The 27,538-nt window shown below is 37.3% G+C and overlaps 1 protein-coding gene across 3 annotated transcripts in view; it reads right to left on the reverse strand.

Annotated features, from left to right (window-relative positions):
• Positions 1–7,520: 7,520 nt before the first annotated feature.
• The window catches only part of Gpr180 (G protein-coupled receptor 180), a 30,104-nt gene continuing 10,086 nt past the window's right edge, over positions 7,521–27,538 (reverse strand). Inside the window, exons 3-10 of one of the 3 annotated variants that reach the window (XR_001872306.2) lie at positions 26,835–27,035; positions 19,667–19,847; positions 19,479–19,528; positions 15,665–15,822; positions 13,859–14,050; positions 11,335–11,412; positions 9,637–9,944; positions 7,521–7,797 (exon numbers count right to left, since the gene is read on the reverse strand). Coding sequence is in view for 2 of the 3 variants with exons in the window: in XM_008826998.2 (XP_008825220.1) it covers positions 9,786–9,944; positions 11,335–11,412; positions 13,859–14,050; positions 15,665–15,822; positions 19,479–19,528; positions 19,667–19,847; positions 26,835–27,035 (1,019 nt within the window). In the remaining variant the exon portion in view is untranslated. Of the gene's footprint in view, positions 7,798–9,538; positions 9,945–11,334; positions 11,413–13,858; positions 14,051–15,664; positions 15,823–19,478; positions 19,529–19,666; positions 19,848–26,834; positions 27,036–27,538 lie in introns of those variants that run through there. The other 2 variants (XM_008826998.2, XM_029560574.1) reach the window with 2 other exon arrangements.

The following is a 27,538-nucleotide window of genomic DNA, read 5'->3' on the forward strand; positions in this document are numbered from 1 at the left end:
GTGGAATGTAGCTATTTTCCACAGCAAAATAAAGGGGAAATGGGGGTATTTAAATGGGAGGGGGAAAAGGAGGGTTATACAAAGAACTATAGGGTTAAAAAGGAAGGTGCTCAAGAGATGGGAGACCATAGGAGATAGGTATTATCAAGGGAGAAATGGGGATAATAGGGATACTTAAACTGGGGAGGGTTTAGAGGGTCAGACAGGGAGGGAGAGATAAATAATGCCTAGCTAGTGTAAAAATCCAGATGGTATCGTATTAATCCAAAAACATACTGAAAAATTACACATATAATATCTCTACATGAGTCCATGTGTATAGGTGACGGCCACATAACAAGAAACAGTGCCAGAGAGGAGAAACCTTCCTTTGAGTTGTTGACCAGGGTAGTCCAAGAGACTCCCCAAATTACACAGGCTATTGCCACAGCCCTTGATTGTGTCCCAGAACTTGAAGGTGATCCCTTATTGCTGAAGATGGACATACTTTGGACATGGGATTTGGAGCACTGGAGCCAGAACTGAGCTGGAAGCCACCTCTCCTGAATGTTAGCTCTCACAGTTTTGGAGAGCACTATGTAAGCTGTTGAGGGAGAACATCAAGTGATGGTCCAACCCCAGCTTCAAGGCCTAAAAACCACATCAGTGACTAGCACAGCAAACTATATTGGGGCAGTAGTGGCACTTTTATCTTGGGGGTAATCAACAGCTACCTAATTGGACTTAAGGAAACACATGCATGGTACTGCTATATTTATACCCAAATATACATGTCTGGACAGGTCACACATCTTAGAGGAAACCCCAAGACTGTCACATCCCTAGACAAATGCAATTTCTTACTATGTGCAAAATATGGACCCTTATATTTACAGCCAAGTATCCCAGTCATCGCTCATCAAAGAAACTTCTTTTGCAACAGATGGAGACTATTAGAGAGTTCCACAACTAGTCACACACAGAGATTCTCTTTGACTTGCCAAAGCCTAAGTGGCACACCAACAATGCAACCTAAGGGTCACAGAACATAGTGGAACAAGGGGTAGAGAAAACACCAATACATCTCTCAACTGTCATCAATAAAACTCCCTTAAGCAATAGAGGGCAGTGAACACAAAAGGACACAAATGGCCAAAGCATAGAGAGTAAGAGTCTACAGAGTGTGGATCCTTGGACAGCACTCCTATATTAAACTCCAACCACCCAGGGCTCAGAGATCATTGTGGAAGAGGGGGCAGAAAGGTTCTAAGAGCCATGGGGGAGGTGCATGACCATATGGAACCAGATTCCTACAGGCTCCTGGGACTTTGCTCATATGAACCCACAGCAATGGTGTCAGCATGCACAGGACCCATGTAAACTCAAGCATAGAACTGTGGAAATGGGCAGCAGGTCTTAGCCTTAGAACTATTGGCAGCTGATACTGGGTGAGAAAGAGCTGATCTTGAAGGCAGGGACTCTAGATAGGCTGACTAGATCTTGGGATGAACTTGCACTGAAGGACATCTGGGGATACAAACTTGACTCAATAGGTCTTAACACAAATGACAGAATGCATAAATTCCAGTGGCAGGGGCTATGGTAGGGTGTCAATCAGGAAGCAAGTATAAAGATGATTAAGATGTTCTGCATAAAATACACAAAAATTCAATAAAAAAGTTTACAAAAACAAAACTATTTGCTATGGAGGCAACAGCAACAAGGAGCAAGAACAAGAGGTACAAACGAAAGAAGACAACAAAAACATTAAAATAGGCAGTTTAAAAATGTGCAAGACATATACAGAAGTTAAAAAAATTACTGATAAAGAATTAGAAGAATTTCATACCAGCTCCTTGAATCATTACTGATGTGGATAGGTATGGCTCAGTAGTCACTGAGTTGAGGTTATCACTTGTGAGCTCAAAATCCCATATGCTCAGGAAGCCAAATCTCCTTAAATTAGTATGGAAATTTAATTAATTCCTGTAAAATACTCAGAATTCTTTGTTTTGGAAATCATAAAAATTAATTTTAAAGTTCACATGAAGAAGCAATAATTAGAGAAATTATGAAAAAAGGACATTAAGAGAAAATCATCCCAACTGGGGAGTAAAGCATATTTTAAAACTATACAATTCAAAGTGTGATATTAGATCATGAATCAACAGTTCAAAGGCTAGCCTTAAAAGTCCAGACACTGATCAGTGAAGAAAGCATATAGTAAGTGCTATAGTAAGTGGGGAGCTATTAGAAAAAAAAAAATCTCCTTATAAAGAGATTCAACAAATCATTAAGATAATCAGCATAATAGAAAAGTAAACAAAATGTTGGGCATGGTGGGATGATTTTAACCCCAGGCCTCAGGAGGCAGACACAGGCAGACCTCTGTGAGATCCATGTGAGCCTGGCCTACATAGTGAGTTCCAGGGGTGCTGGGACTAGGGAGACCCTGTCAAAGAAAAAAAAAAAAAAAAAGAAAAAGTAAACAAAGATATAACTAGACAGATCTGAAAACCAGAAAGCAAATGGTTGCCAGGTCTAAGAAAAATTCCAATTAAAATGGTAGTTATTCTTTATCAGATTTGACATCTAATATTACACAAAGATATTTACAATGACCTCTAACACCAACTATCAGAAGCTAGGCCAAACGTCAGTTTAATCCTTGACAGGACCACTTTCACTTCAGACATCAACCATGAGTTTGGGCTTTGGAGGGTAATCTTCAATCCTGATCAAATGGCTTCATGTTCAAGGATCCTACAGCCCTCTCAGGTTTAGTAACTCACTAGAACTCACAGAATTCAAGAAAGGATTATATATACAATTATAGTTTATTCTAACAAAAGGAAACAAATCAGAACAGCTGAAAGACATGCAAAGGCTAAGGTCTGAATAGATCCCAGTTTCTAGTCTCAATGGCATGTCACCCTCCTGGAACACAGAGTACTGTCAACAAGGGAAGCTCACCTGAGTTTCACTGCCAGAGTTCCTATTTGGGATGACTTACAGAATCATTGGCCATAGGGTTAAACTTAGTCTCTGGCTTCTTTCCCTTCCCCCAAAGTTGGGCTGAAACCTTGAGAAACTCAAAGCCTCAAACCTCTAATCAGATGGTTGGTGTTTCTAGTGTGGCCAACTCCCATTGTGAGTCATCTTGCTAGCATAACTCAAGACCCACCATGAATGAGAAACCTTTAATCACTTAGAAAATTCTAAGGCTGTAGGCTTAGGTAATGGGGTGGGAGGAAGACTAAGACAGTTCTAAGGACGTAGTCTTAGGAAATGGGATGTGTGTGTGGGGACATCTTGGAAGGAAGACTAAGCAAATTCTTGATTCCAAGTCTTAATTTCAGCCTTATCTACAACAGAAAGACTAGAAAGCAACAATGTCCAAATCATTAAAAACTGATGATATCAAAGTACCTCCATATAATAGAGTTCTAAGCTAAGTGATGAAAAAAATGGAGCCATTTATATGCAGGGTTACAGAACAGATTACTACATGTATAAAACAGGTGCATGACATGCTGCAACTTGTGTTCCTACACATGCCTGTTCATACATGCATGGAGCCATTTCTAGAAATATAAGCAAGAATCTTACAGGCAACAGAGGTTAGATTGGAAAAGGTAAACGAGTTGCTGGAGAACCCCATTTTAGGTCCCAACTCTTTTAAAATCATTTTTTTTTCTTTAGAGTATGTATACAGTATCTATTAAAGAAAAAAATTACCATGTATTTACATATCTGAGGCTACCAAACATGATTTATAAAATCTGGATTATAGGGAGGGCTCTTGTTATGAATTATATTGAATAAAGCTGAGTGTTGTGGGATACAGGGGGATGTTTTCACCACACTAAATGACCCCAGGCTGCTGTGATGTTATTTTTAGCTTTCCTGTTTTCTACCAGCTACTTCCAACCACTGTCAACCTCTCTTCCTCTAGTTGATTAAAAAATTTCACATTGAAAGTGGTGCTTGTAGCTGTGATGGGTTAATAAACCAAACCCAATGTCCATGTAGTATTACATAAAAATAAAGGGAAACTGCCTCTGGGACAACTTGAGGAACCTTCTCATAACATCTAAAGACAGTACAATTTAGTGAACGCTACATTGCTAAATGTATGAATTGGAACTTTTTCAGAATTGCTTTGTCAGTCACAGGAGTACTTGCTGGAGTCACTTCTCTTTCCACCCTTGAGTTCTAAGAATCAAATTCATGTAGGCAGGCTTGTATGACAAAGCACTTTTACCTGCTGAGCCATCTCACTGGCCTCAAAGAATATATTTGAGAGCTAGGTGTGGTCACTTATGCCTGTAATCTGAGCATTTGGATGGCTTATGCAGGAGGACTGCTATGAGTTCCAGGCCAGCATGGGCTACATTGTGAGTTCCAGCCTAGCCTGGGTTATTAAGCAAGATCCTGTCTCAAAAATATAAAAACACAGGCTGGAGAGACAGCTTTGAGGTTATGAACATGTACTGCTCTTCCAGAAGACCCAAGTACAATTCCCAGCATCCATAATGGGCAGCTCACAACTGCCAGTAATTCAGGCACCAAGGGATCTAATCTAGCACCCTCTTCTGGCCTTTGAAGGCACCATACATAATACTCACATGCACATAACCCATCTACAGACACACACATCATAAAAATGATGTCTGGCCTTTGAAGGCACTGTACATAATACTCATGTGCACATAACCATCTACAGACACACACATCATAAAACTTAAAAAAATATATAAAAACAAAAAAGGTGTGTTATGTATGTGTTTGAGCACCTAACTAGCATGGAACAGGGAATATTATAGGTACAATATAAGCAACAGGCAAAGTCCCTTACAGTTTATACTTTAATCAGAGAAACAATAAAAAGAACAGTAAGCCCAACAAAAAAAAGGGTAATTATGATAGGGTTGGATTAAATGAGAGTCTGACCAGCAGAGCCATTAGGATGTAATGCACACTTAATATTTATAACAAGGTCCTTCTAGGAATTATGGGATTCTTTTCTTATGTGTCTGGCAGTTGGGAAGATGATGTAGAACAGGAAGCCAGGAGCCTGATAGGGTTAGTAGAATCTATGGGCACTGAGTAGAACTTCTGAAGATGGACTGGAACGCAAGCTAGCACCTCTTGTAACCATCCAACCTCAACAGTGTTGACCTGGAGACGCTGGAACCTTGCCACAAACACACAGCTAGCCAAGTAGACACAGAAGCTGAAGGTGACTATTTAGCAGGAGCTGCACTCCTGCAAGCCAGACTGTTGTCCCATATGCCCAGAAAAGTCAATAGGTTAGCAACACAAGTGAGCTGCAACGGTCCTTGTGGGGTTCCTGGATCTTTGAATTACAAAGGAATCTGGGTCTGGCTGCCACTTCAAGTCCACTGTTTAAATGTATTAAATATTTCTTACAACGCCATACTGTTCTGAAATTATACAGGGAAGGGAATTCTGGAGAAAATAAATTCAGTTTGACTGAATTGGCACCCAAACCCATCACAAATGGTCTGAGGTCCCTAAAAGCTATCTGAGCTGAGACCCTGAAGGATGAGAATGATCTGCCCTGCAACCATGCCAAGATTTGGAAGAGAATATCCCAGCAGAAATGGCAAGAGCCAAGGCTCAGAGGCAGTGATATAAAAACTCCTTTTTGATGAAGAAAGCCCTGAGGCTTGGGTGTGGGAAGAGGGTGAATGATCAAAGTAAGATCAAATCTAGAGGCCAGTGACTAGATCCCATGAGGTCTGTGGAACACAGTAATGTGTTGGGAGTTTTGTTTCTGAAATCAGAGTTGTAGTAAGTGGGTCTGATTTTATATGTATCTATATATACAGATATAATAGAGACATCTATAATAGATATGTATCTATATACAGAGGTAGAAACTTTTTTTTGGGTCTTTTTGAGACAGAGTCTCCCTGTAGCCCCAGAGGTCCTGGAACTCACTATGTAGACTAGGCTGGCTTTGAACTCACAGAGATCTGCCTGCCTCTGCCTCCTGAGTGCTGGGATTAAAGGCGTGTGCCACCATGCCCGGCATAGTGGTTGAAACTTTAAAAAATATTTTTTATTTTATGTGTATGAATGTATTGTCTGCATTTGTGTAAGTGCACCTGTGTTGCATAATGCTCAAAGAATCAGGTGTTAGATTCCCCTGGAAGTGGAGTTACAGGTGGCTGTTAGCCACTATGTGGGTGCTGGGAATTGAACCCAGGTCCTCTGTGAGAGCAGCCAGCGTTCTTAACCACTGAGTCATCTCTCCAGCCCAGAGAGAGAGAGAGAGAGAGAGAGAGAGAGAATATTATACATATTACACACACATTTCTTGTATGGTACTGGGAAAGTAAAGCCTCATGTATGCTAGCCAAGTGGTCTACTGATGAGCTACTCCTAGCTGATTCATGTATTTTAAAAATGTTTTGAAATGATTTCTTTCCCTTTTGAGACTGTCTTGGCTATGCTGTGATCAATGGCTCCAGGGGCCGCACAGCTTCTTCCCACACCTCCAGGCCTCCTGACACTCCTAGAGCAGTGTGTGCCATGCCCCTGGAGCGGCAGATGGCAGCCCAGGTGTGGAAGCAGTAATGTTACTGAGAGGACGACTGCAAGGGTACCAGCTACGGTGTACCCACATCAGTTTTCAGACTCCACAGGAGAAGTCAATCTCATGTTTGGTCTCAATCTGTGAATTCATATTGGGTTTAAAAATGGTACCACCTCTTCTTATTGAGCTTCCAACTGTTTTCTGTTCACAACAATCCTACCAGTTCTCAAGACAAAAACAAAATCTTCAATATTCTGAATCCACAGAAGCTAAGTACAAGAATGCTTCACAAATAACTCTAGTTTCCAAAGAATTTCCAGAGTCTGAAGTCTCCTAAGGGAGAATGTGGTGAAGGGGCCCATGTTCTATCAATGTGCAAGGTGCAGTCTCAGTAGCACTGACCTCAGACTTGTATATATTTATTTTTATCACTTTTGGCTTACTTTGAGATCATGAAAAGTTTCTTGAAAGTGAGTTCTTTTGCCTGAATTAACTATCCCTGTCGGCAACATTGACTGCAAGCCAAGGTTCAAATATTAAGTATGCTAAGTTTTTATAGTTATTCAAGCTCATTTTAGACTTCAGTAAAATTGCAGGTTTAATACTGAAATCGACAGCCCAAACTAACTACAAATAGCCATTTTTTCTCATTAAAAACACACGCTGTGGGGCTGGAGAGATGATGTAACAGTTAAAGCGCTTTCTACTCTTGCAGTGGATCAAAGTTGGGTTCCTAGCACCCATGTCAGGCAGCTCATAACTGCCTGTAACTCTAGCTGTAGGGGATCTTAAATCCTCTTTTGGCTTCCATAGGCATCCACACGCATGTGTGCATATATTCATGTACACAAACATATTAAAACATACACACACCCCTAAAATAAATAAATAAATAAATATATATATATATGGTCACCAAATTATGAAGTTAAAAAATAATAAAGGTCTACTGACCTCCAAAGATACATTTATTTACTTTCCTACTCAGTTAAATGGGAACTTGGCTACTGCATCAGGGCTTAGTTATAATAAAGCTAAAATGTCCTGATAAACATTAAGTATTCATATTGTTATATATGCCAATAAAAAGAAACATCTTCATGTCTTCTTAGAAGAAATGCTTCTTAAAGGTGTCAGCAGACCATTTCTCTTTATGGGAAAAAAATGTAAAAATGTAAAAAAGAAAGTATTATCTGACAGGAGAAATAAATTAGAAAAGTTTTCATCTTTCTGTAATCTGTAGCGATGACCCTCTAAGAAAAAAAGAGAAGGTACTGTTATAACTATGAACCATACATCTGTCCTTGATTTTGTTAACCAAGGACAGCTTTATATATTTATTAGCATCTGTTTTTCATTTAGTAATAGCCCTTGAATAGAAATATAAATTATTATGCATACATTAAAAATAAGTCAAACACCTGTTAAAAGTTTTACAAATGTAAGCATGTCGACAAGTCTCCGGTGTTCACTATGTCACTGTGCTCTTTGTGTTAAAAAAAAAAAAAATCAAGACTGCTTCCTTCTTATTGCTGAAAGCTCACAAAATTTAGGAAAAGGCTTCATTCACATGTTTTTTTTTAGTTTTAATTAAGCAGAATTTACTTGAATACAACAGACACTAACTGATATTAGTGAGACACAGTGATAGAAAAAGGTTATGACCACTTGGTAGATCCTACAAACCTAAGACATACTTTATACTTTCCAGTAGTAACCTGTAGCTCTCATTAACTGAGTGATATACACTCATAAAGAGATTATTTTTAATCAACAGGCTGAGCTTCATTGCTTTGCCATTTGCTAGCTGCAAACACATTTTGCCTTTAAAATGAAGAATATTATTTCCAATGAAACTACATGAAAGGGAAATCAAAGACAAAGCCATAGATATTTTTAAACTGTGCTACATTACTTGAACTATTTCATTAAAAAGTTCCAATTACCAGGTTATTGTACCATTTCCTGCTTAAAAATGTTGTAAGCAGATAAAAGATATTTTAAATAAGCCAATGGTAAAAACAAAAAGGCCTGAACAACTTGAAAAATATGAAGAATAATTTCCCATCAGTAACTATTAACTGGGTTACTCATTTTATACAGCAAGTGTGAACAACCACACAACCAGTTCTTTGTTCAGGCACTTTAACTAGCATACTCAATCTGAGGAAAACACACACACACACACACACACACACACACACACACACACGGCTTTATTACAAAGGATTCAAGATGGCAACTACTTAGAATCCAGTGCCAACACGGATTAGAACACATCCAGTGAGTATTTTGTTTTTCAATTATTCATAGAAAATTTAATCCTGATTAAGTATCCTTGGGCAGGAATTCATGGGTAGTTGATGACAGAAACTAACATCTATGTGAAATGCTTCTGTTAATTTAATCTGAATATACGGCTTAATTATGATTGAGGATTCAATGTAAGAGAAATGAATTATATCAGGATTAAAATTTTAGTACCATATCATTCACACACTACTCTTTTCTTCTTTCTTCTTAAACACACAAACCTGGCTCTCCCTTCACCTAAGTGCTCAGATTTTAAAATCTGTTCTTATAACCCATGTAATAATGTGTCTAAGCTTTATTTTCCACTCACTGTCCAAAAGCCTCTGTTAATCAAGATAAAACCTGAACCAGAGCCAAAAATACAAGACAAAAATCGACCCATGAAAAACAAAAGCTTATTCATTTAACTGTTTAACATTTTATATTTGTTTTCTGAAGTTATTTCATTTTCAATTCCTTTAAGCTCTAAGACGAAATGTACTTTCTTTAAAGCATAAAAAATAAGCAGTTTTTAAAATCAGTAGACCACACTGATTTCCTAACTGGACTGGTTAGGTATGCATAAGCAAGTAATCATTTAACTGATTACTTTTTATAAGACTATCAGACCTGAGTTTGATATTGGTATGAGGCATTTTAAGTGGTGAATATCTTACCCGAGTATCACATAAGTCTTTTTTCCATTTTTCCACTTGGAAATTGCTTCAATCACCTTACAGCAACATTCTTTCTTAATAGTTTATTGTTTTAAACATATTTCAAAACATTTCACTTATTACCTTTTCTGAGTTTTGGTACTGCTGAAATGCAGTTATATAAATAACACACTTGGCTTTCACTTTTTCATATCAAACACATGAAAAGAGTCACTGTATTTTCCTTATTGCACTTTCATTCAATCACTTGTCCTTTCAACAAAAATCAAGTATCAGAAATAAGGGCGACTTTTGTGTCCTGATGAAATTGTCAGTGGTAGTGTTACTGATGAAAGTGAAGAAACTTCCCAGTATAGACTATGGGACAGGAAGAGTCTGTAGAGAATAACCATGGAAACAGACTGGCAAAGGATAACACCTATTGTAATAACCTAAAAAGAAAAGAAAGGGGATGCTTTTACTATAGTCAGAAGCAGAGAAATTGCATTCAATGTGTCATGAATCCAAACACGCTTTTGTATACAGTCTACTATCCTTCATCTTTATCATAGGTACATTAAAAAAAAAAAAAACCCACAGGAAAATATGACTTAAGTTCAAGACTGTAATTGTTCAAGGGTAAAATAAAATTCCTTTAACAGTTAGTTTTATAGATGCCAAAGTAGGATAAGGAAGAACTTTATCTCCTAAGGGTGTGTATATTACAAATAGGAGTTTCAGTAATAAGAAAAATCAGCTTCCTAACTAATTTAGCAACAGCAATAAAGCATGTTCTTATTTAAACATTAAAGACACTCCAAAAGCCCTTTCAGACATCCACTTACCCATTTCTGTAGACTACCTTCCTATTTTTTTACCCTTTGTAAACTCCTCAGGCTCAAGCAGCACCTATGCATTCAAGCACATACTGCACTGCCTATAAAGGGCTCCTGGCAGAACTCCACTTTCAAATGATGCTTTCACCAAGAGGGCAGGTAACATAATCAAAAGTCAGCACACTCTATTCTGAAGTCTGTTAAAGCAACTACACTGATTTTTATACATGTATCTTGACTATTGCTGTTATGACAACTTTAATTTCTTTCTTTAAAAAGATGTATCACAGCCGGCTGTGGTGGCGCATGCCTTTAATCCCAGCACTCAGGAGGCAGAGAGAGGCAGGTGGATCTGTGAGTTCAAGGCCAGCCTGGTCTCCTAGTGAATCCAGGTCAGCTGTGGCTACAGTGAGACCCTGTCTCAAAAGGACCAAAAAAAGATGTATCACAAATCCTGATTTAATTAATAAAACTCTATTCTGAAATAGGCTAAAATATGAACCCACAACAGCTATGGTAGGTAGCACATGCCTATGATCCGAACCCGAGGTTGGATCAACCTGAGTTTGAGGCCAGCCTGGTCTACATAGCAAATTCCAGATCAGGCAGGCTATTACTCTGATCCTGTCTAAAAAATAAAGAATTTCCATCATTCTGCTTATGAATTTGGTTTTTTGAGACAGGGACTTTCTGTAGCCCCAGCTGGCCTAGAACTTGCTATATGTAGACCAGGTTGGCCTCCATCTCACAAGAGATATGCCTGCCTCTGGCTCCCAGTGCTGGGATTAAAGGTGTGAGCCACCATACCCAAACCTGAGTTAATTATTTTTGAAGTTCCTTTTTAATGTTTATAACTTCTAATTTATGTACTTACCAGTTTTAAATTTTATGTTAGAGCTTTAAAGAACTCAAGAAACTTCTGAATGGATACACTGGTATTTCCTACTTCAATATTTTCCTCATAAAAAGATTTAAAAAAAAGATTTTGATTACACATTTTACCTACCTTTTCTCTTTGGTAGTCGCTAAAAATGACAGAAATGCAAGCAAGAACTGGATGGCATAAGAACCACAAGATACAGCCCTGAAAGAAAAGAGTAAATCACTAAGTATGTGGTCTCAGAATGTAGCTCATTTAGAGTATGCATGGTGGACATGCTCTTGTAATCTCAGCATGGGAAGACTACAGGAGGGAGCATCACAAGTTTGAGGAAACACTGGGCTACATAGTGAAGGCCTGCCAAAAACAACAAAATTACTAATATACATAGGTCTTGATTGGCCTCAGCTTTACTTCAAAGTAGAATTTAAATAAAAGGTAGAATAAAGAAAACACACTGCTTCTATGACATTAAATCTTTTTCTCTAACCAAATTATTGTTTTTAAGAGTATTTATAGGGAATGGAGAGATGGCTCAGGGGTTAACAGCACTGGCTACTCTTGCAGAAGATACAGGTTTGGTTCCCAGCACCCATATAGTGGCTAACAACTGTCTTTAACTCCAGTTCCAAGGGATCTGACTCCTTCTGCTGGCTTCTGTGGGCACTGCATGGCACACGTGCACTTACATACATGCAGGCTATACACTCGTATACATTAAATAAAATTTAATAATATTTATAATATATTTGTAAATGTTACACACATATATTTGACACACTACTAATGTAGTCATATAGGTAACAAATTAGTAACTGAGAAAAGAAAGGTACAAGTGCAAATGTGTAATACGTCTTTTTAAAGAAATATTTTAGTATTTTTATTTTATGTGTATGAATGCATTGCTTGCATGTAGGTAGGTGCACCTGTGTTGTGCAATGCCTGAGGAGGTCAGAAGAAGGTGTTGGATCCCCTGGAACTGGAGTTACGGATGGTTGTTAGCCATCATGTGGGTGCTGGGAAAGAAACCTGGGTCCTCTACAAGAGCAGCCAGTGCTCTTAACTGCTGAGCTAGCTCTCCAGCCCCCAAATGTGTAATATTTCTATAAAAAGAAACAAAACTTCAGTCATATTTGTATGCAGATACACAAATAAATTCAGTAACCCCCGCCCCTCGCCCCAAAACCAGACTCACAATGGTTACCTGTGCCTTACAGAAAAGGGCTAACAGGGCATGTAAGAATGAGAACTTTTACATTACACTTTTCACATACCGTCTCTATTTTCCTTAAACCTATAGCAATATATTCTCTTTTTCCAAAATTAAATTTGAAAACCAGTAGCAGCTACTGTAATGATTTGGGCACATTCAAGATCGAAGGGCAAGAAAAATGTGTGTTTAGTATGTTTTGACTTGTATAAAAAGGGAGGGAAATTTTTAATAAGAATCTACATAAAACTTCCCTAGAAGGAATATTTAAGCAGCACTGATTACAAAAATGAAGAGATGAGAACTGAGATGAGCGGCCAAAAGCCCTTTCTGCTACTCTTTAAAATAGCTAGATGTTAAATTCTACTCAAAAAGTTCATTTTTAAAAGTTTAAGGTAAATCTTAAAGATAAAAGAGGAAATGTCTCAAATAAATACTAACTAGCAAACAGCAAGCACTGCTATCCCTGTGAAAAGTTTAAAAGCAAAATGGTATTTCTTTGCCCATTTAGTGGTCTCTAGGACTTGCAGAAGCTTTGCAAAGCTCACCATCAAGAATAAGCAAAGCCTATGGTTCTCCTGCCCAAGCTGCCTCAGAATGCCTAGACTCTGTGGGTCAAGGTAGACTAAATGGATACCAGAATACTCTAGTTGCTAATATGGAGGGACATTGGTTTCTTAACCTGAAAGAAAAAATGGGAGTCTTCTAGAGAGGGAGGCTTCTTTAATGATCCAACCTTTCTCCTGCATTTTTGACTTAGTACACAAAGATTAAAATTTGCTTTTAGATTGTTCAGGCAAAAGAAGAATATGGAAAAAAGGGAATGAATGTGGCCAGTTAAGGATATAGAAATGGGGAATAAGTACAATGAATACAGCTAGTTAGCTCAGCTGGTTAGTGCATAGTGCTCATAATACCAAGGCCATGGGTTCAGTCCCCAGCAGTTACCATTGGGCTGGGTGTGGTGATGGTGCACAACTTTAATTCCAGCACTCTAGAGTCAGAGACAGGAGGATGAAAAAAAAGAAAAAAAAAGAGAAAAAAAAAAGAAAATGGAGGTACAAAGTGGACATGATTGTTACAAAACATTGTGGAACTCTGAGAGAAACATTCAGACAGTAACTGTCAACACATTAGAAACTGTATTTTAATTTCTTAAAAGTTAAAAAAATTGGTAGCACAGTAAAAACAATAAAATCACTATTAATAAAGAAAAACTATGATGTCGGTAAACTGCCTTTGCAAAGAGTACATGCTCTGTAAAATGGGGTTCACACCCACATTATGCAGGTTGTGAAAATTAAATGAGTGAACAAATCAAGGGCCTAGAGCAGTGCCTGGCACATATAATACTTAGCAAGGGTTAACACGTGACTGTTCGCACAGACAGCAGAACAAAGCTGACAACCACAAGCGGCCACTTTCTGCCCCAGCTCATACTTTGGCAAATGTGATATAGAACTCTCTCTTGAGTGTGCTCCTCTCCATTGTGATGATCTGATAGAGTCCACAGCCCAATGACAATGCTAGGCAAATCCTTAGAACAATGAGCAGGATTCCTGCTAAGCTGTGGTGTGAATGTGAGCTGTGATGACTTGTCTCTTCAAACTGTTCCCAAAGCAGCAAAATACTCTGAAAAAAAAAAAAAGAAAAAACTCCAGTTCCAGGAGAATCCGAAGCCCTCTTCTGACCTCTGTGGCATTGCATGGCACAGGTGCACTCACATACATGTAGGCAATACACTCATACACATAAAATAAAAATAATATTAAAAAACCTTTTGTAAGCATACCCTTAAATGCTAGAGAAACACTCCTGAGAGGTGCAAAGATTTATCTGACTATAAATCTGTCAATTAATAATGTAGTTTTTTCCTTGCTCTCATAACCCTAAGATAAAAGGGATTTCTAGCAAGTGACACACATTTAAAAAAAAACCACAAAACAAAAACAAAAAGCTGCTCCTGCCATCATTCAAATATGACATCTCTATGAAGAGATATATACTGACAAGGTTAAAAGAATGCAAACTTTCTTCTAAACCCACCTCCTTCTACTCCAATTCTAAGTTACTATCTCAAGGTAGCTTTTTAATTTTTGAGACAGGGTCTCCTTTGTATCCCTGGCTAGCCTGTAACTCACTATGTGGACCAGGCTGGCTTCAAATATTCAGCAATCCTCTTGCCTCTGCTTCTGCCTCCTGAGGGCGGGGAATACAGGCATGCATCACTACGCTCAGTGAATAACCTACTTTGCTAAACACCTACTATTCTAAACACAAGGGGAAAGACAAGCACTGGTCCTACCTTTCACTAACTTATTTTCAATTTATTTAATGCATTGAAACTTATAATATCCTTTTCAGTTTATCATCTATAGCTACGACTAGTAAGGCAATTTAAATTTCTGTTTATTTTTTTAGTTTTCACCAATGTATTGTTCATAAGCATCTGGATACCTTAGAATAATGCCAGTACCACCACTCCAGAGGAAAAGGAGATAGCAGAGGACCTTTCTAAGAGACCAGGTCTGGTTTTGCATTTGTTTTTAAAATAGACCCCACTCTTCTGTATTCTAATTTTGCCTTTTAATTAATCTTAGACAGTCATCTGGATACTTCAGTGCACAAAGTAGCCAATTCTAAAGATCCTTACTGATGGATACAATCTCAAATTCATTAATTCATTCAATGAATGCTGAGCATTTACTATATGATAAAAACATGAATGTAAACTATTATTAAGAAATGCTAAAAAATTAAATATTTTTAAAACAGAAAAAGTACGAAATGCTATTCTTTAAAAAGTGTAAGCCTCAGGGCCGGAGAGATGGCTCAGCGGATAAGAACACCGATTATTCTTGCAGAAGGCCCAGGTTTGAATCCCAGCACCCATATGGAAGCTAACAACTGTCCGTTAACTCCGGTTTCAGGGAGTCCGACAGCCTCTTCTATCTTCCATGGGCATTGCACGAGACGGGTACACTTACCTACATGCAGGAAATACACACATACATATAAAATAAAAATAATAAATAAAATACTAGAAAAGAAAGCATAAGCTACAATTAAGCTACTATCTATATTAGTACCCAGAAGATAAAAAGATGATTTCCTCTCTGGTTTTTAAATCCACACCTCATGATGGTACAAATTTCTCACGGGTCCTGAGTCTGCACTTTGCAATGAGACACTTTCAAGTTGATATTTCTGAATACTATTAAACAGAAACAGAGCAGCAACACCCACCTGTGTTACAACAATGAACACTGCAATGCCTGTGGACGCAGGGGTAGAGTCCCATTGGAGAGGTCTGCTTTGAGATTTCTTCATTCTGACTATTGTCCAGCCCATGCAGAGACTCAGAAGTAGGTATAACATCTGAATCTGAGAGGCAATGTCAAAAACTAAGGAGAAATGAAAACCAAAGTTAGTCAAGGTTTCAAAATATATAGAATTTGGCATGTCCTGTACTGACATGAGACTACCTGTTCTGTAAACCACAAAAGATGGATATTTTCAAAGACAACCTAAGGAAATTCAGTAAGAGATACTAATGTATAATTCTAAAAATTTTTAAATTTGCCATAAAATGTGTAATTGTTTACAAAAACAAAACAGCAGCAATATCATACCCATACTAGTCCAACCTTAAAGCCATTTTTTTAAGCTTTTATTGTTATGTACAATCTTGACCAAAGTAACCAATTTTAAATATAATTTTTGCATTGTACAAAATCTTTTCTAGGGTACTAATTAAAGTTTGATGGATGAACTACAGTATGAAGAATATTTTCCAAAACTATTAATAAGATAATAAATCACATAGCCACCATCACATCACTTATATAGGGAGTCCTGAAGACAAATGAAAAGTTCCATGAATTAGTGCAATGTGCCACCAGGTGGCCATCATTTGCACTGCAGGGGAACTCGACTACTTCGAAAAATAATCCAATAAAACCACCTGTATCCGGAGCTACACCACAAAAACAAACAAAAATCTATACATGCTTCAGATTCTATGCATATTTATCTTATAAACTAATAGTTACTGGCTTAGAAAAAAGCTATCACTTTTTATAATAAACTTATGATCACAATTAACAAACTGCCACCTATATAATTGATGTTAATTCTTAACTTTTACGTCTTTTGTGTAACAGATATTCCTGTAAAAATAGAGAAAAACAGCTGGGGTATAATGCCTATGTTTCAAGCTGCACATCAAAAATCTATTAACATAACCTTTTTAGATCCATTTAGACAGATATGCCCCCTGCTCTGCCATCTAAGTTGAAATAGGCCACTGTGTATGTACTGTTGTGGAACACTGGCCATGACATGGCAATTGCCTTGCTCACCTAAACTCTCCTGAGATCACCTGTAAGAGACCTGCACAAAATTGGACCCATGAACTTCCCATCATGGAGGGTGGGGAAACGCTCACAGGGTCTCGCTCCTCCAGATTATATATAGACAGTTAACAGCTACTGGGGGAGCGTAAGAGACATCTTCAGAGGTGTAGCTGCTTATAAGCTGCCCAAGCCACTCTAAGTAACCCTAATTAGGTTCACTGGCTCACCAAGCTACACTTGGATGGAATTCTTTTTTTTTTTTTTTTTTTTTTGGTCTGTTGTTTGTGCCCTCTCTGGAGTAAAAAGATGTTTGTTGATGTTTGTTGTCTCTCCAGGATATAATGAATGTCCCCATGTCACACATGAATGCTTATGTACTTATGTTAGTGAGTGCTGATAATGTACTGTTTCTATACTTGAATGACATAGATTGTTAGATCAAGCACATTTTTTAAATGGGTGATGCCAATTAATTTTATTAAACATTTCAAAAATAAATAGTAACTAGATAAAGAAATTGGCTCAAAGAATAAGCTCTTAAGTAGCAAAAACAAATACCCAAGAAAATATTAATTTCTAGCTTATTTTATATACTGAGTTGTATAAAGATCAATATAATACTACAACCATATAGAAGAACTATGCTCATTTGTTACTGAAAATAGCAAATTGTAGGCAGAATACACAGATCACACAAAAACTCTACTCTCTTGAATTTTAACCATTTAACTAGACAACTCTTTTGTTAGAAGAATTACAATTAGCAATGTCAATTTATGCTGTCAAAACCAAAACCAAAAACTATTGCATAGGGCAAGGTAATGTACATGGCATGGTGGGGCACACGTGCAATCCTAGTATTTGAGAGTAGTAGAATTTTGAGTTTGAGGCCAGCCTGGGCTACAGAGTGAGTTCAAAGCCAGAGCCACTCTCAAACACCAACGGATGTAGTTCACAAGCGAGTGCTTGCTTAGCAGGCAAAAGGCCCTGGGTTTGAATTTCCAGCACTGAAAAAAAAGAGAAGCCAGCATGGTGGCACATACCTTAAATCCTAGCACTCTAGAGGCAGAGGCAGAGGCAGAGGCAGAGGCAGAGGCAGAGGTAAGCAGATCTCTGAGTTCAAGGCAGCCTGGTCTACATAGTGAGTTCCAGGCAAGTTGGGGCTACACAGTGAGACCTGTCTTAAAACAAAACAAATAACAAAACAAACAAAACAACAACAACAAAAAAGAAAGTCAAGGAGCCCAAAACTGTTTTATATATAGCAGACACATACAACTATTCAATGGACCTTGATTTTAGAAATAGATCAGAAAAATCAGGTCTGTGTTGTATGCTTTGCCTCTTTGGATGTCAATTTCATCATCTAAAAATGCCTAAGCTGTTTGTATGGTTCTGACCAGCTTTAACACTATTATTCTATTAAACATTCAAAATATAGCTAATAGAAAAGCAAAGGAAAGCTGGGCGTGGTGGCACACGCCTGTAGTCCCAGCACTTGGGAAGCAGAGGCAGGCGGATCTCTGTGAGTTCAAGGCCAGCCTGGTCTACATAGTGAGTTCCAGGACAGCTGGGGCTACAAGGAGACCCTGCTTCAAAAAAAAGACCAAAATAAATAAGAAAGAAAGAAAGAAAGAAAGAAAGAAAGAAAGAAAGAAAGGAAAGGAAAGCAAAGCAAAGCAAGGGAGAAGCTAAAGCCTAGACCATGTTCAGAAACGGCAAGTGCCTCTTGTTCATGTCCAACAGGTGAACTGTATATATTCTTTTCACAAGGTAAATAAAGGTTCTTGAAGTTTCAGAATCATAAAATATGTGGTAAGATCTGGAACAGTGGATCCTGAGAACATTAACGACAATCATCAAAAGACACCCTACTAAAGAATGATGAGACTAGAAAAGAACTTTGGAAAGACAAGGAAAAGTAAAACGCAGTGTGGTTTCATGTTCGAAATCTTCTCCCCTCCCCCCCCCAAAAATCTACTTCTTAAAACGAATCAATTTTCTAGGATTATAAACATCATATGACTTGATTTCCCTCTGAAGTCCCTTTTAAAGTGTTATGATTACAAGACCTTTTAAATATTTTTAAATTACTCATTAAGTTTCTTATAAATAAAAGAACAAGGATGCAAGGTCAGCTCAATTATAGGTGTTCACATGATGGTCTTGGATCAGAAACACAGAAAAAGCCAGTATAAGTGAAAATATGATTACAATGGGAAAAAACCCTTCAGCTCTGGGACTGGAAAATTTGCGTCTGAACCTGGGCTCTATGGCTCACTAGCTGACTGACATTTAGAAATGTGGTTTATTTACTAAGTCCAGAATGTGCAAAATGGGCTAAGAATACCTACTTTTTACTGAGGCTAAATTAAGGGAATACACACAAATAATGAACAATTAAGAGCTAAGCCACATCTATAACCTCTTAGTAAGAAGAAGCCGAACAAGATCAGAGAACTAAGCTAGAGTTCTGTTTCAGTCGAGTTCTAAGAAACCTTGGGCAGGAAAAAAAAAAAAACAGCATAGCAAAATCAGTCATCTATTATTTTTTTTAGTAGTGCTGGAGACTGAACCCAGGTCCTCATTTTAATGCTAGGTAAGTACTCCACTACTGAGCTATACCACTAGCTGAAAATAAGTTTAAGAAGAAAAACAAATAGATGGTATTTATCTTTGAAAAAAATATTCAAAAAGATACTTACCTTCTGCAAAACTTCCCATAAGAGGTACCCCTATTCCATCTTTGGAGTACCTGAAGAATTGAAGAGGAGAGTATTAGTGTAAATTACAATCGTGGAAAAAAAATTGTTCATAATCAAAGCAAGCATAATTTTGGTGGACTAATTAGGATTAATTAGATGTAATGATGAACACAGTGGTTTTGAGTTACCTGGAGAAATGAATGTAATTAGCTAAAGCTGAACCAGCTTGTAACAGCAATGCAGTTGTCAGAACCTTTAATATCATGTGCATGGGTCCTCCTTTCTTAATAGCCTGCCACAATGACTGAGCATAAATGCAAGCAATCACAAAGTATACTAGGACTAGGAGGAAAAAGAACTCATGTAACCCTGTGAAGAGAAGAAAGGGAGTTTGCTTCAGTAAAACAAAACCAGTATAATGTTGGGCTGCTTTTAAATCTTCCTATCAATTTATTTCTAGAAATTTTTTTTTTTTTTTAATCATATCTCACTATGTAGACCAGGCTGGCCTTGAACTCACAGAGATCCGCCTGCCTCTGCCTCCCAAGTGCTGGGACTACAGGCGTGCACCACCACACCTGGCTCAAAATTGTTTTTTTAACTGGAGTCATTAGCATTCACTTTATAAGGAAAAAAGATGGAAATTATTAGTTTTTTCTATTTTGGGACCAAGTTTTAACTATAAGAAGGCAGCTTATAGTTAAAGGCAATCTGTAAAACAACAACAAAGTAAGTTAAAGAAGTATAAAGACTCACCATAAAATCAGAGACCAGTTTTGTTTGAAAACATCAAAAGTGACTTCATCCTTCAGCATTACTTTTTAACCTCAAAGTGGACTTCTTTTCTAAGAAGTTTAGAAATATTTATTCTGTCAACAACAGCTTAATACACTTTGACCATGCTTCTCCAGGTGTGGACCCTGAACCAGCAACATCACCCGAGAACTTGTGGCACAAATTCTTAGGGCCCACCTTGGATGGACTCAATCAGAAACTCTGGAGGATGAAGCCCAACAGTCTGCTTTAGTAAGCACTTGAGAAATTCTGAAACAAATAACGTGGGAATCACCGTCCTAGAATGCTCCATAACCTTGGCTTTCCATTTGGACAAAGCTTTAAAACATCTATCATGTACAGTGCTTCCTTCTCACATATACTTTCTGCTGAAGAGGAAATCCTATAGCAATCAGGTGACTCCATGCCAAAGTTAAATAACTGTACAAATAGCCACCAGTCCAAGTGGCCAAGAATTTAAGTTGGTTCTCAAAGGCTAGTTACAAGAATCATTCTCTCCTCAGCATTCAAACTGCAAAGTCTGTAAAGTAGGCCACAGAAGTTGAAACGAGCTGATGTTCAACTAGGCCAGTGGCGTCAAATCAGGTCATGAAGAAGTCAAAGTTTTGAGTGAGCAAAAATTATGAACAAAGGAAACTGGCTGGCAAAGATAAAAACTGAGTACGACTACAGATTCCACTCATTCTGGCAACCTCTACCAGTGCTTTTTCTATATAGTTTTCATGTGACCTCATAATAAACACCACCCTTCCTGTGTACTTGGAATCTTTTTAATTGAGTTTTTGAGAATTTTCAGAAAATTTTTCTAATAAACTTGAAATATAAGCTTGGGAATTTCATGGTTTTAACTTTAATGGATTTATAGTCTTCCTTTTGAATTCAAGGGGACTGGCCTCAGGACCCCATCAGATAACAAAATCCATGAAATAATCTGTAAAATGTATGGCATTTATAAAATCAAATGTACATCCTGCTATATGCTCTAAATCATCTGTAGATTATTTTCAATACCTAATACAATACAGTAATATAGTAAGTGCCATGTAAATATATATTATACTATAGTTTAGGGAGCACTGAAAAGAAAAGAGCCAGCATGTTTTCAGTACAGATACAATTTTTACAAAAGGTATTGTTCATCTGTGGCTGGTTGTACCCATGGATATGGAATCCACTGATATGGGGGTCAACTGTACTAGGTTATACTAAGGCAGATCTCAGTAGTAGGGCTTTTACATTTTACTTAACACTAGTGTTGTGACAGTGGCTGTGAACTGAGTGGTCTCTACTCTGTTGGTACATGAAGTTTAACTTGTATTCACTCCCATTCCAACCGTGAAGTCTGAGATTGCTCCAACTTCCCATTTGGGGTAAATATCAATTAATGAAAAGAGGATACATCCATTTTCTGGAAAAGTAATTTTGGAAGGCAAACCATGAGGCACATATCCCAAGAAAAACAGTCAACAAATAGTTCAAACTCAATCATTTTGAGGGGCATCAGTAAAAGAATAAAAAGCAGCAAAGTCTTCTACCACTGGGTGTCTCTCCTGCTCTATCTGTAAGGTGATGAGAGTACATGTCTCTGGTGCACGGGAAGAAGTTTGGTTAGGCTTCAGGAAAAGACAATCAAATAATAGAAGGTGCCTACTTTGTTTTAAATTCCTTTAAGAGAAAGACATTGAAGCTTTAGAATAATGGCATCATGACACTTATTATAGCACTAGAACAAGACAGAAAACATAAACACTAACATGTTAACAGCTGTGGATCAATAAAATTCCTTATACTATCCTGTGCTTTAACCTTAATTTTTAACTTTTCCTTCTTTGTATTAAACAATTTAAAAAAGCATCCACTTAAAGTAATTTTACTTGTAATACTTTGTAGAACATCCATTACAGGGTCAGGTTTCAGACTCTATTAGGTTACAAATCCACCATGAAAAGAAAATCCTCAGATTATTTACTAAGAAATCAAAATAATGTAGGGCAAAGGGACTTTTAGCAATGAGACGTATCACCAGAAAAAAAACTTTTAGGAATATTCAATGGCGATGTATATCCTAGAAAAAACTAGCATTATAATCAATAAATTATAAAATATAGAAATTATAATATATTAAATAAACTAAGATAGTTGTCCCATATTTTGGTCACTAAATTTTTGATAAATGATTCTTACCTTGTCCATAAGACACTTTAAAGATAAAAATATTGATTCTCCTCTCTGGGCTGTTTGTTTTGTCTTTTAACTAAATCACCTCTAAGTCAAGTCTTTCTTTGTCTCTTCAGCTACCAATTTTACTTTTGTTCTGCCACTAGCCTTCATAAGAAGAAAGCAATTTGTGTTGTTCACATTGAAATTAAAATGTGATTTTAAAACAAGTGGACATTAAGTCTTATTTAAAAATTAATATACACTAAAGAAAATGCTTAGATGAGTATGTAACAGGTGAACTTATAAGGAAATATGCAGATCACAAAGCAAGTTCAAAAGAAGCATTGACAAAATTGAGCTGGAGAATTCTTAGAAGGCAGCTCAATAGCCTCAGCTGAGCAATAGGAGAGGCAAAGGAAGAGAGAGGGAAGCATTCCCAGGTCACTAGGAGCACTAGAGCACATGCCTGTAACTTCCTTCCCACTGTCTCAGAGCCCAATGTCCACCTACCATCAAATGTCTCAATACCTATCAAGATTCCTATACTACTGGACTGGTTTGTCTACCCTTAGCTTCTTTCTGATTTCCTAACTTATTTCTCTGATGATGCCACATAGCAAAGATATATAAACTTGTTCTGGCCAATGACTCATGACATGGAGCTTCTGGGAAAGACTCTCTTCCTCTTAAAAAGAGATATTGAATTTTGCCATTACCTAAATGAGTGTCCAGAATTAACTCTGAGCTTCAGGTAGCTTGCCTAAAGACAAATCTAACAGAGATAGCAAGGTAGGGAAATGGTGAGCAATCACTTCTGGAGAAGCCTTCCAACTTCTCATTTCTTAAGACATTTTTTTTTTTTTACTAAATATATCACTTGTACTGGGATTTTCTGTTACTTCAAACCCCCAAATTGGAACATATTACCAGTACTAAATTGAAGGCCCACCCACCTATTATCTTTTGGAACATGGAGGAAAAAAGAGAAAACAAAAAGGCACAAATTTATCCATTAGAATTTAGTAGATGTGGCAAAGCCTGTAATATTACTCAGTAAAAACCAGCTGTTTGCCTAAGACAGTAAGTATGCGCTCAAGATTCTGGTACTTCTAACAAGTGCACAAATACAGTTAATAAGGACTGTAATCTTTCTAAGAAGCAATTCTATTTTACTATAGCTTAAAGTCTTATAGTCGCACTTAGTACTTTGTTAAGTGGCATCAAATTTGCCTTTGTTTTGTAAAATTAGAGTTACATTGCAAAATGAAGGATTAACAAAAGTCTAAAAGATATACATTGTTTTGAAGGGAAAAAATTTAAAGAGAATAACACAACATTAAGTGTAGGTTATTTATAAAGTAGATTATTTTAACTTAAATCTCCCAGAAATATGATCAGTTCTCAATAAAAAGCAGAGAAAATAAAATTTTCTTACCAAGAATAGATAATTAGACAAACTCACGAAAGTTTCCAAAATGGATAGGAAATTATTCTCTGGAAACAAAATCCATACCTGAGCCTACACAATAGGAAGAAGCCCTCTTAGGGATGTAGGGATGTACTGTAAAAACATCACCCAAATGACAATTACGGGCTTCTACCTTAGCGGTTATTCACTTCAGAACTCTGTACTGCAACCTCAGAGCTCTGATCCAATGCTTGCCTTACAATCCAAAATAAATCTGAGTCTCTTGGGGCATTTATGTGGATTTTTTTTTTTTAAACTAACAAAAGAGGCAAAACAAAACACATCTCTATATGTATATTTTCAATGTAGATTTACTCACAAGGACTTTCAAGAATTTTAATCAATAAAATAATGTAACTTTTAGAAATTAAGCCAGGAACAGACTAGTTTTTAAGAGCACTTAAGAGTTTAAAAGTTTCAAAAAGAACCCAAGCACTTCTGGGTTCTTTCTGACACTTAATCAATCCTTACAGGCTGGACCTGCACTGAATCTGATGATTAATCAAATGTTTAAATGTTGTCAGTGACATGACCAATGTAACTTTCCCATTTTAGATTAAGAATGTCAGCTTTTGTATACCAAATCAGTAACGAAAGTCAAGAGACAGGTCAGAGAGCCTCAGGACTAAGAAACTGATTAGAATGGTGTGCTGGATAGCTTTGGTTGTCAATTTGTTACACTTGGATAGAGGGAGCGTCACTTGAGGAATTGTCTCCATTGGATTGACCTGTGCCCATGTCTCGGGGGCATCTTCTTGATTGAGTGATGTGGGTAGGCCCAGTTCACCCCTGGGTAGGTGGTCCCATATTGTATAAGAAAGCAGGCTGAGCACGGGCCAAGGGAGCAAGGCACTAAGCAGCATTTCTCTGTGGTCTGTGCTTCAGTTCCTGCTTCCAGGTTCCTGCCCTGAGTTCTCTCAGTGATGAACTATGACCTGGGAGATGTAAGATAAACCCTCTGTTCCCCAAGCTGATTTTGGTCAGTGTTTTTATCACAGCAAAAGGAAGTAATTAGGACAAATACTTTGTATGAATTCTAAACAAAAGCTAGAAATAATTCAGGATGTGAAGGAAAATATTAGAGGTGTAGGCAGTTCAGGAAAAGGCAGGTGAATATGACTGGCATGTAGAGGTCTCAGCACAACATCTATGTGATCACTTTATGGTATGGGGCCAAAGTTTAGGTGCATAATTTGAGATGAGGAAAAAACAGAAATGGGAGTCTAGAGAAGGAGAAAAAGTTTATGAGGATTCAGAGATGTCTCATGGACCCAACATAATATACAAAACAACCTTTCTTTCTTTTTCTGTTTCTTCTTTTTTTTGTAAAGCAAACAACCGTTGCGCTAACGGTCTAGTTGTCTGCAAGGCAGGAGGGGAAACAGCTAGTGGCGGCAGCAGAGCATTACTTTCTGATAAGCTCTGAGCAGTCCTAAAGATAAGTGTCATAGGAAATAATGAAGTCTTAGTCTTCAGACTGTATGGAGAAATTTAGTCCAACTATCCATCTAATGTTATCAGTTGAGCTGGGTTTCAGCAATACTTTCCCACAGCACTAACAGTAAACACCAGCATCTTTTATAAAGATAAAACATATGGTAGGACCAGCATCTAGTAATGATCTATACCAGTCTGAGATATCATTAGTGAAAGTTAACATGTAAGTTCATTTGTACTCACAAACAACTTGAATGGCTTACACTGTTATTTCGTTTACAGATATTAAAGACTTTAAAGACCATCACTCTATACATTTTAATTTTAAAAGCTGTCATTCTATATACTTTTATAAACCAAAGGACATTCTTTATAAAGGTTCAAAAGTTCATAGTTTATTAGTCACCTACTATTACACATGCTCTTTGGTTTGTTTTCTGAGCTGTGGCAAATTTACACACTGAACTAAATCAGTTAAGTCTAATGTGGCCTCATTCTTTTCTTTTTTTAAAAAAAATTAATTTTATTATTTTTATTTTATGTGTATGTGCGTGTTGCCTGCATGTAGGTAAGTGCACCCATGTCGTGCAATACCTGCAGAGGACAGAAGAGGCTGTCAGATCCCCTGAGACTGAAGTTACAGATAGTTGTTAGCTGCCATGTGGGTGCTGGTATTCAAACCTGGGTCTTCTACAAGAACAACCAGTGTTCTTAACCACCGAGCCATCTCTCCAGCCCCATGTGGCTTCATTCTTATTCAACCCTCTACCTGTCTTCTTTATGGCCAAAGAGATCCAGTGGCATTGTCTCTAAGATTGACTTTTTCTGGTGGCCAGTGAATTCATGAAGTGAACCTTAAGCCCTTTTCCTTTACAGATGCCTACATAGATTCTTACTCCAGCACGTAAACTGAAAAATCTGTTATACTTTACAGGATATTCATTGTGATCCAAAGTCGTTTTATGTGGCTAGAATCTCACTTCAGTAGGGCAGGACACGGTGATCTAAAATTCTGATGAAGTCTTATAGGAGCAAATCTGATTCCAAAAAACATTATAGACCTGATCATTACTATGTAAGAGCCAATAAAAGCAAAAGCAATTTCTAAACTGTTCAACATAGTGAAGGGTACAGCCCAACAAAATAATTCAATTTATACCTCAATCCCTGAATTACCAATTTAGACTGCTCATGTTATTAATATTTTTGTTTATAATAATGAAAAATATCATAAAAATAAGATTTAGACTGTTAAAGGAAACTAAAAGCTATACAGCTGTACCTCTCTGGATATGCAAACAACCTATTAATGTTTTACAATTTGTTTTATTTTCTGTATTTTTTAATACCCGCAAAGTCAAGTTATACAAATTTTAGTGCTCTGCTTTTTAAATGTGGGTGGCTTTACATTTTTAATTTTCTAAAAACATAATATGAAGATATCAGTGCATAAATCTTCTTTAGGATTTATAGATACATTTAAATACAAATCTTACCAGATTCTCCAGCACTAAAATGATCCAATGGATTCCCTTCAGCATCTGGGTTCAGTAACACCATTTCAAAGGGGATGTCTTCCACTTGAGAGTTTTCTTTGTTGTCTATGCAGGTATACTTGTCTGCATAAAACACATGCCACGTTTGGGGAGACAGAATCTGGGACACAGTCAGATTATGTTCAGTCTGGTTCATTGTCACTTTAAAGAGAAAGAAGATAGCAGCTTTCAAAGCAAAGCTCTCAACATGTTTGCTGTTTTAGTCATATAGTCAATCTGAGTTTAAAATCCTTGATCCTTTTCCCCCCATCAGATATATGTCTTGATGTAGTATTAGAATAATGCACATAAATTATAAAGCAGACTAAACTGATGCATTTTAATGAATGAAATCACTACAAAAATACACCAGTAACATACCACAAATAGGCAGAAGAGTTTCATTGAAATTTTGAATTTTTAGTAACTATTTATACAGTTTCCAGGTAAATTAGTAACTTTAAAAAATTGTATTAGGGGCTGGAGAGATGGCTCAGAGGTTAAGAACACTGGGTGTTCTTGCAGAGGACCCAAGTTTGAATCCCAGCACCCACATGGCAGCTAACAACTGTCTGTAACTCTGGTTCCAGGGGATCCGACAGACTCTTCTGGCCTTTGTGGGCAATGAACGACACGGGTGCACTTACCTACATGCAGGCAACACA

This window comes from Nannospalax galili, unplaced genomic scaffold (assembly GCF_000622305.1).
Source record: "Nannospalax galili isolate Female #2095 unplaced genomic scaffold, S.galili_v1.0 scaffold272, whole genome shotgun sequence".
In the NCBI taxonomy this organism is placed as follows: Eukaryota; Metazoa; Chordata; class Mammalia; order Rodentia; family Spalacidae; genus Nannospalax; species Nannospalax galili.